This window comes from Rattus rattus, chromosome 1 (genome assembly GCF_011064425.1).
Source record: "Rattus rattus isolate New Zealand chromosome 1, Rrattus_CSIRO_v1, whole genome shotgun sequence".
Taxonomy (NCBI): domain Eukaryota; kingdom Metazoa; phylum Chordata; class Mammalia; order Rodentia; family Muridae; genus Rattus; species Rattus rattus.
Window position 1 is genome coordinate 160,750,931 of NC_046154.1, and position 10,424 is coordinate 160,761,354.

Here is a 10,424-nt window from a genome sequence, read left to right on the forward strand (position 1 = left end):
AACTTCCTATACATGAAATAACTGCTGACATAGGAAAACAATCATATGAACTAGACTTTCATTTTTAATGTATGGTTGCAGTTTACAGCTGCATTTCTCTCCTCCTTTTCCTCCTTCCGCATCTTCTTGTATACCCATTCTTGTTCTCTTTCAAATTGACATATTTTATATTAACTGTTGATATATTTGTATTTTTTTAACCTCAGCATGATTTTGTTCTCTTAAAAATTTTTTTCTTTGAAATTCCTCAAATGTTACCCTGTTTTAAACTTTGTGTTTTGAAAAGCTCACAGTCTTTTGTACTATATCCCAGAAGACTTCTTTTACCTGCTGGTTTCTTAATGTATAAATGAAGGGGTTCAGGAGAGGGGCAATTGAAGTATACAGCAAAGCTACACCTTTAGACACAGCTACTCTCTCTCTTGCAGATGGTTTAATATACACAAAGATACAACTACCATATGATATGGAGACAACAATCATGTGGGAAGTGCAGGTGGAGAAGGCTTTGGTTCTTTGCTGTGCAGAAGGGAAATTAATAATAGTCTTAATGATGAAAGAGTAAGAAAGACTCACTAATACCAGTGTAACTACGAGTGTCACCACTGCTAAGACAAAGGACATCATTTCTAGGACATGAGTGTCTGTGCAGGAGATCTGCAAAATAGGAGAAGTTTCACACATAAAATGATCAATTACCCTGGAATCACAGAAATCCAGCTTCAGACCCATTGCCAATGGGGGAAAGATGATTAAGAACCCAGTCACCCAGGAGCTGAGGACAAGTTGGTAACACACTCTCCTGTTCATGATGATAGGGTAGTGTAATGGTCTGCAGATGGCAACATATCGGTCATAGGACATGGCAGCCAGGAGATAAAATTCTGTAACTCCCAGTAAAAGAATGAAAAACAACTGAGATGCACAATTAATATAGGAAATAGTTTTGTCTCCAGTCACAATGGTTGTCAAGAATCTGGGAATACACACTGTTATGAACATGATTTCCAAAAAGGAGAAATTACGGAGAAAGAAATACATTGGAGTTTTAAGGCGAGGGTCCAGCAAGGTGAGGAGCACAATGACTAAGTTCCCCACTAGGCTCATCATGTAATTGAGAAAGAGAAATAGAAAAACCACAATTTGCAATCGTGGGTCATCTGTCAATCCCAAAAGAATGAAGTCAAGTTCCATTGACTGATTTTTCATCCTCATTTGTGAGCCTTCACAAACAAACATAGGAAACTAAAAAACAAAATATTTTATGTTCATTAGTGTTGTTTTGTTTTGTTATTTATTTACATCCCAAATGCTGTCCTCTTCTGGTCCCCTGAAATTCCGGGCTAGAAAACATTTAAAACCTGATTTTATGTTATTGACCTTTTGGGGAATTGTAAAAACAGTTTTCAAATATTCTCTAGCCCAAAATTTCAGGTAACACATAATTATATGCCATAGGTTAATTATAAACTTGTCCTAGTCTGATTTTTATTAGCCTTCTTCTCATAATCCACTCCTCCATCCCTGTGCATCCCCCCTCAAAAAAAAACAGAATATTTTCATTTTTCATTAATTTTCAAATGCAAATAAGCACATTCACTTCCAAATGGCCTCTACTGTCATGTAGGGCAGGATCTTCTGAACTCCTTCTTGAGACTGTGAAATAGCCTGGACTACTGTGCCCCTTGTTCTTAACTATTTGTGGATTTAATTTATTTTTGGAAATTATAGTTTAATTATAATATTTCCTTCTCTTTCCTTTTACTCAACGTTCCCATGACCTCATTTTCTTGCTCTTTTTCTGATTAATAGCCCTTTTTCTCTTCAATACATGAATTAACATGTATTCCTAAATACATAAGTACAACCTGCTCAGTCTGTATAGTGTTACTTGTGTATAGCTTCAGGGCAGGCAATTTGGTATTGCATAAGCAGTTGGTGCTCTCTTCCCTTTAAAGAGTTTACTAGCACACCTTCTTTCCTATTTTTATTCCTTTTTTTTTAACATTACAGTAAACATTTATTAAGCTGCAATATTCACAATATTTTGATCCAATTCTTAAAGTCAATCTTCAAAGACCTCTAACATCAAGCCAGTGATTAATAAATAAAGAGGAATGTATCCATCATTTTGCGAAAAAATACTAAGCCTGATGCTTTTTTTTCTATATTTTCATAGAATCAGCTTCCCAACTAACGTGTGCATATGTGCGTGTGAGCGCAAGCGCCCCACCATGTTCACGAGGAATGGCTTTCTACTGTATCAAACTAAATGCCATATAAAACGTCTAAGCAGAGACACAAAACAGGAAGCGAACTGTGAAGAAGTCATTGGTTAAAAAAAAAATCCGCAGCTAAAAACAGGGAAATAATTACTTCATGGGGGATTTAACTGCACACCAATCACTGTCACGAGAAATTAATTTAATTACAGGATATTCAGAGATTTATCACAGATGCGGACAAGAAACTGACAAAACAGCAAAGGTTTGAAATGTGCAGAGACCTCTGGCGGAGATTCGGTCAAGCCATCGGCTGCTATAGCTGTCCGCGTGACAATAAGAATGTGCTTCTTCTGCCACCAGGACAGAAAGACAGGTTCTCCTTGTCTGTCCTAGCTACAGAGGGACCACCAAAGAGCAAAACACAGGAGGATGCAACTGGCTGAAACTTGCTCATGCCAGCCAGAACATACCGGAAATTGTCCAGTGACAATGGTCTTAGGTTAAAACCCGAAATATATATATTTTCACAGGTGAGGAGCCCAAAGGCCAAGTACATAAAAAGAAAAATAACAGAACAGTCACAGGTTGCTTTGAAAAGCAGCTTTCATGCTGGGGGCAGAGCTCATTTAAAAGGTTGGGAGGGTCGCCGTGGAAGTACCTTGTAGCTACAGGTGTAATCTGATTAATATTTGTTTTTTCCATATGCTATTTTATAAACCTTTTTGCAAAAAAACCCAAAAAACAAAAAACAAAATCAGTATTAGTGAATAATTTTAAGATTGACATCTTAAGATGTTCAGGCTTTAGTTACTAAGTACTTACAAGCTTTCATCAAATGGACATATTTTCTATTTTCCTGTTATCCATAATGCTTATATTTGAAAAGATGCCTAAATATTAGTCATTCCTGAATGATATGAGCTTCACAGACATAGACTTATAGTATTACCAAATCACAAGAATTCCTTATTATAGCATTTTACACCACTTTATAAAATAGTCAGAGAACCAAATGTAGATGTAATAGTATAAATATAAAAATTTAATCAGTTAAAATACAATCGTAAAATATCTACCATTTAGAACATATTATAAAATAAAAACTCAGTTTTCCAACCACAATTCCTTTAACTGGACTTACTGTGCATTTGCCTTAGTTTCACATTACAAAATTAATGTAAAATCAGCATGGACATTTCACATTCTAATGTTTCACATTATAAAATTAAATTAAAATATAAATGGACTCACATTCTTGTGTCAATTAACCATTCTGCTTTGTAAAAGATAATTTCAATTGTATGGGTGATCATTTTTATGTTTTACTATTTTGTAGAAATGTTCATTACAAACATTTTTGTAGAAAAAAATCCACAATGTATAGTATACTTCAATAAAGAATTTCCATGTTCCTTCAAATTCACATTTACTCTGGAATCTCGAGATCATGGTGTCAATTTTAGCCTTTACCATCTGATGGACTGAATTTTGTAAAATTTAGCTCTTCTTGTATAGATCACTGTCATTCTAGTGCTCCAATTAGATGCTGTTCTTAAAGATGAAGTAAAAAGCAGAGCTAATAAGAACAATATAAACTCATTGCTGAAACATACACAAATCTTAGATCAAAGAGATGACTCATAGCCAGCTGTGCACTTATAAATGTTCTAGTTCCAATGCTTTCTGCTTCCAGGGGGATCGTATGGAAATTAGGGTGGCAGACTCTTCTCTGGAGATCACTGCTTCAAACTATTAATTAAGAATAACAAAAGGTATCATTGTTTGTATCAAAGCTTTGGAAAAAGCAGTCCAGAGGAGTGTCATAAATGACTTAGAAAAGTCAGAAAAATGCTTATCAGGAGCAGCAATAATTCACCGCTGTTGCTATACATTTTCAAAATTAGTTCCCTGTTGGTTTTCTGGTTTATAAACACATTCTATGTTTCTATAGACTATTTAATTCTGTTGGAGTTTGTGTTTATTTGTTTTGTTTTGTTTCATTTTTACTTTAGTATAATCTTATTTTTGTTCCTTTATCATGTTTTCAAATTATCACTAAGAACAACGTCATTGGGACTAGAAAAATGACTCTATGGTTAAGAGTACTGGTTGTTCTTCCAGATGACAACAATTTGAATCTAAATACCCATATGATTAAACAATAATATGTAACTCCAATCTCAAAAAGTATAACACCTTCTTTTGGTCTCTACAAGCACTATATACGTGTGGTATTGAGACATATGTGCCAGGAAAATACCCATACACAGAAGAAAAAAAGAAAAATTTTAAATAAAAGACCAATGTCAAGTTGACCTCCAAGTTTTTTGTCCAAGACTTTAAAAATATCAGGTATTAAATTTTTATGATTGACTTAAAGTTGATATTTTGTTGTGGTATAAACCAAGTATATATTAACTTATTTCTTTGTGTATACCCATCTTTTTTTAATGCCAAGGTTAACAGAAGTAATAATCTATAGGCAAAAAATAAATATTCAGAGAAAAGTTTAACAGATGCATTACATTCACCTAACAAACCAATAACACTTACTTTCCCCTGGTGCCTATGACTTCATCTGCCATGAGATTGTTGTCTGAGCTCACAATACCAGTTTTAAAGAATGTCCCCTCCCACCTCAATGAGTGATTACTAAACCTAATAAAAGGGTGGTTGTACCCACAATAATTCTTGCTACTATTGCTATATCAAGTACACCTTGCTTGGCACTTCTATAATATAGCATACAAGGTCAACAGCTGAGTAGAAATATGTGCTATCATTCTTTCCAACAGCGTGCACAGTTCCTTACATCATTAATAAAGATGTCTAACAGGGAGGAAATGTTTCTGGGCCAGTACAGCTTGAATTTTCTACTTTTTGAAACCAAACTATACTTTGTCTTGAGCAATAGATCTTGCAATTTAGTTCTAACATGAAACAAAAACAATGACACTAGTATTTATCATGTCAGGAATTCTCAAGGGACCCTTTTGCCAACGACTCATAGGGAACAATTTACTTATAGCACTTGCATGCTCATTTAACTAGGATGTAGCTTCTTGGAGTCTTTTTCCACTCTTATAGGACACCTTCACTCATTCTTTAAATTGTGTTTTAACCTTTATAGACGTAGGCTGTCATTGAGACTCCTAAAATACCCTTGTGTGCATCACCCATGCCTTACACAGCTATTCTACTGTGCATCATCTGTGCCTTATACAGCTGTCCTAATGTACAACATCCATGCCTTGCACAGCTGTCCTACTGTGCAACATCTGTGCCTTACACAGCTGTCCTAGTGTGCAATATCTGTGTCTTACACAGCTGTAGTCCATATTGCTCTAAAAACCTTTGAGTCATAAAATATAAAGAAGGCAAGTTCATTCACACTTGTAGGTTTCATACCCATTCGAAAGCTGTCAGTACTGTTCTTTTCACATTACTTGGCAACAATTTAATTTACAGTCCTAACTAGCTGTGGTCCCTGTAAGGTATAACAATTACCACCTTGGCAAGACATATTCATTTATGCAACAGTATCATAAATGTCATGGAAATAACCAAACACTTTCTAATTGGACTTAAATCATGTTCCACCATACCTGGTACCATTTTCCTTGTTAAGAATTTCTAGTTAGGCCACAAGGAAGAAATGAGTACTATAGTTCTGCTAAATGAATATAGTGGCAAATTTACTCCTAGTGAGATAATAATAAGCAGATAAATTCTCATTGAACAAAGTTCATTTTGCAAGAGGTAGTGGTCAACACAGAGATCCACAACTGGTCAAGGTACAGATAATAGAAAACTGCCATTCTTATTCTTGAACAGAAAATATATTTGACATACTATCTTTCCAAGGCTTAGAGATCATTGTTGAAGACAGGGAGGGAAGATTGTAAGAGCCAGAGTCATTGGCTGACCATAAGGAAAAAGTATAAAGATATGGCTCCTGGTGTATTAGTTACCCTAGAGAGAAGGATATACAACTAAACACATGTTCATTACAAGAAAGAGAGGACGAAAAGATGCATGTGCAGGTACTCACATGCTCATGTATGTTTGTGTATGTGCGTATATGTGTATATATGTAATGTGTATGTATGTGTGTATGTGTAAGTATGGGTGTGTACATGTGTGTGTATGGGTGTATATGTGTGTGTGAGTATATGTGCATGTATGTATGCTTGTGTGTAAGCGGGATTGGGAGTCATGGAAGGGGTGAATACAATCAAAATACATTGTGTGTAATCCTCAAAGAATCAGTAAGAATGAAAAAAAGCAGCTAAAAGTTCATTAAGTTACTTTATAGCTGTTAGGTTTTTCCATAGTGCCTACAACGACATGGGACCTGCACATTTGAAACATAGAGGTTGAGAAGTACAGAATAAGAGAAAGAGTGAGAATCCAAGCTTTATTTGTAGGTACTCTTTCTGGAGAATATCCCATGTCATTTTTCAAATAGTGAATTACCCACACTAAATTCCAAGAGCTGCATGGAACTGGGACATCAGTGGCTGAATATTGCGGGAAGCTTGAATGTGCTTCTCAGTCTTAGGTTGCTCTGTCTGCAGCTATATTTAACATGTTTGTCTATCTTTTCTGCTTTTTCTCCTTGCTCTGTCTGATTCAAGAACTTTTTCTTTCTCATTCAAGAAAGAACTATAAAGAAAAGAAAAAAAAAAAAAAAAATATATATATATATATATATATATATATATATATATATATATATGTTTCCAGTCAGGATGGTGACAGTGGATAAAAACATCCTGGCTTTGACTCAAATGTCTATCTAAAATCTCATTACAAAATCAGTTGAAAATTGATTTCCCTAAGACAGTTTAAAAGCTAAAAATGATGTAAACATAATATTTGTATAGGAAATAATAAAAATCAATTTGCAATTTAGTCTATTGAAAATAGATTTGTTCATACAATATATTTTTATTATGGTTTCCCTTCCTTCAATTCCTCTTAGAACCTCCCCACCTCTATTTCCATCTAAATCTACTGCCAATTCCAAGAGGTCACCCTTAAACCGTACATACAAATAGCATTATATATCCTTAATGGAATTGAAAAATTCCAATTAAAGAAACGTTTACTTTAGAGATTCACCTAGAACTGGCCAGCCTGCTGTCTCATTCTAACTTGGGACTTTAGACAGCAGACACTTGAAATGGATGGGAAAACTTCCAATGAACATGGATTAGTAGAACTAATGTTTTGGAAATAGTTATATTGCCAAAAGCAGTCTACTGATCAATACAATCTCCCTCAAAATCCAAATAACATTCTTTGCAGAACTAGAAGCAAACAAACCCATATACCAAATTGAAATAATAAAAGACTCCAACTTCAATAGAGTAGGGTCTCTAACCCCCCTCAATTGTTCTACAAATTCACAATTTTATATATATATATATATATATATATATATATATATGCACACATATCATATCATTATTCTTGACACATATATGCACTATATATTTGTGTGTCATTATTCTTGACATATATGCAATATATATATATATATATTTGCATTTAGGATTATACTAAACATACTATAAACATGTACCCAGGATTCTAGTGACAGACATTTGAATGGTGTCCCAACTTTTGTTGGAAGAAGGCAAATTTTATATATATCTAGGGCTTTTCACATGTGGACATAATTTTTTAAAGATTTATTTATTTGTCATATATACATACACTGTAGCTGTCTTTAGACACACTTGAAGGGGTATAAGTTCTCATTACAGATGGTTGTGAGTCACCATGTGGTTGCTGGGATTTGAATTCAGCACCTCTGAGAGAGCAGCCGGTGCTCTTAATCACTGAGCCATCTCTGCAGCCCATACAAAACACTATACACACAGAATATTCAGGCTAGGACTATACATATTGTAAATGCTGATGGCCTTCTCCTCACACAAACTATCTGTTTTTATACCTGGTGGATTATTCTGGTGAAAATATAGTGTTCTCCAAATCTGGATTGATTTAAAAAGGAATGATTTACCAGCCATAGGTTGTCTGTAGTTCCCTTGCTCTAACTGAAACTGAGGAAACTTTTTGACTTAACACCCACACATCTACTTTCCCACAGATTTTTCATATTTTCAAAGAAAAGTAAGCTAGAACAGAAATGGAAGGACCATGGAACATGGGGTATGCAAGGTGAAGCAAGATTCTATTGGGAAATGGTTAGACAGAATGGGACTAGAGGACAATGGAATGAAATGAGAATTGGACGGGTATGAATGAGATTCAGGAATAGTGAACACAAACACATGCACGCACACACACACACACACACACACACACACACACAAGCCTATTATTTGTGTAGTAAGAGAAAAAAATTAAACATTTCTTATTAATGTCCAGAAATAATTCTTAATATTAAAAAGACAAAAGCAATTGATTAACAAGGAAAATAAATAATACAATATACTCAATATCTCTTTTGGAAAATAGATTGCCTTTGAAGGACTTTTGATATTCAAACCATGACTCTAAAGAATTGCTGCTTCCGAGTTTCTATGCCCAGATAGTCTTGTCATTTTTAAAAACCTTTTTATAAGTTCCTTGTGAACATAACATCATGCACCCCAATCCCACTCATCCCCCTCCCCTTTCACCTACAATCTATCCCTGCAATCTTCCTTCAAACCAAAGAAAACAAAATCTCTTTGTGGAAGCTGTAATGTGTCACACTATGTCCTACAGAATACCCTTTTCTTGCTTGCAAATGTTAATTGCAGTCACTGGTTAGTCTGGCATGAGGTCTCTGGCTTGCGCTATTTTATCAATACTTGAACCTCATTGAGACTTCTCTCAGACACCCTGTTGGTACTTTGTGTCATGGAGTTCCTGCAGTTCTGGATCTGTAGGTTTAGCTTCTTCATGCACTTCAGAAGTTCACCATGGAATAGATGTTGGGTTGGATCAACTCAAAGTCCTAGATTTGGGCTTGAGAGGTATCTAAGCTGGTGTCTCCCACTCTCATACCCTCAGGGCAGCTCACCCACAACCTTGCCATCAGGGACAGCATTACTGTGCTGCTCAAGCAAGAGACAGGACCTTCTCTCCCAAGCATTGGAAAAGGTGAGAGACATGGCCAGTTTTCCTGCTCTCATGACCCTGGGTCAAACTCCACTGCCTGCTATAAATGGTGAAGGATGAGACAGAGGAGTGCCACTGCCCAACAGACAAGAGGCAGGATCAGCTCTTCCACATCCACACACTTAGTGCAGCTCTTACTCACTACCCAGCCATCAGAGTCAGTTCTATTTTGCTGCTAAGGTGAGTTAAGGGTCTGCTCTCCAGAGTGCTAGAGCAGGTAAGGGGCAGGGACAGATCTGCTTTCATGAATCCTTCCAGCCAGCTCCCCTGTCCACCATTGGTGGTGAGTGTAAAATTAAGGGGAGGGGAATCTCTCACCCACTGATGACACCACAAAGCACACAAGGGGAGGGACCATCTCATCCATACTCACACACACGTTGACCTCACCCACAACTCCACACCCAAGCCATGTTCTACTGTGCTTCCCAGGTGAAGTGCAGTGCCTGCTTCCCCATGTGCTGCAGAGGTGAGGTACAGGCTCAACTTTTCTGCTCTGATGACTCTGGGCCAGCTCTCCTTCCTATTGCAGATGGCAATGGGCATAGAAGGGCAGGAAGGTGTTTCTCCCTCAACCACCCCACTGCCCAGATGTGTGGTAGGACCAGCTATCCCACACTCATATCCTCAGATGCTGTCTCACTTTCAACTCCTGAAATGTGCTCTCAGGAGCTCTCCTGAGTACTGCAGTTTGTTAGGGGCAGGGTCAGCTCTCCCTCGATACCCAGGTGACAGTTGTGGCCAGTTATGACCCCAGACATTGTCATGTCCTTATGTGGCAGCCCAGACCAGGTACTTCCACCTGACCTTTGATGATAATAGACTCCTTCTGCTGTAGGGCAATTGTATCAGATGTGGCTTCTCATAGCAGCACAGGAGAGGATCCCACAATTTCTTTTTTTTAGAAATTTGAAGTTCTTGTCTTAAAGATCTTTTTCACTTGCTTGGTTGGAGTCACACCGAGGTATTTTATGTTATTAGGGACTATTGTGAAGGGTGTCATTTCCCTAATTTCTTTCTCAGCCTGTTTATCCTTTGAGTAGAGGAAGGCTACTGATTTGT

General features: G+C 36.7%; 1 protein-coding gene across 1 annotated transcript; it reads right to left on the reverse strand.

Moving 5' to 3' along the window:
• Window positions 1-264: 264 nt before the first annotated feature.
• On the reverse strand, window positions 265-3,918 carry LOC116889923 (olfactory receptor 6C6-like). The gene is made up of 2 exons (XM_032890738.1): window positions 3,901-3,918; window positions 265-1,209 (listed from the first exon to the last, which is right to left on the reverse strand). Exon 2 carries the CDS (start codon window positions 1,207-1,209, stop codon window positions 265-267), a length of 945 nt encoding a protein of 314 aa, XP_032746629.1. The 5' UTR covers window positions 3,901-3,918.
• Between the last annotated feature and the right edge of the window lie 6,506 nt (window positions 3,919-10,424).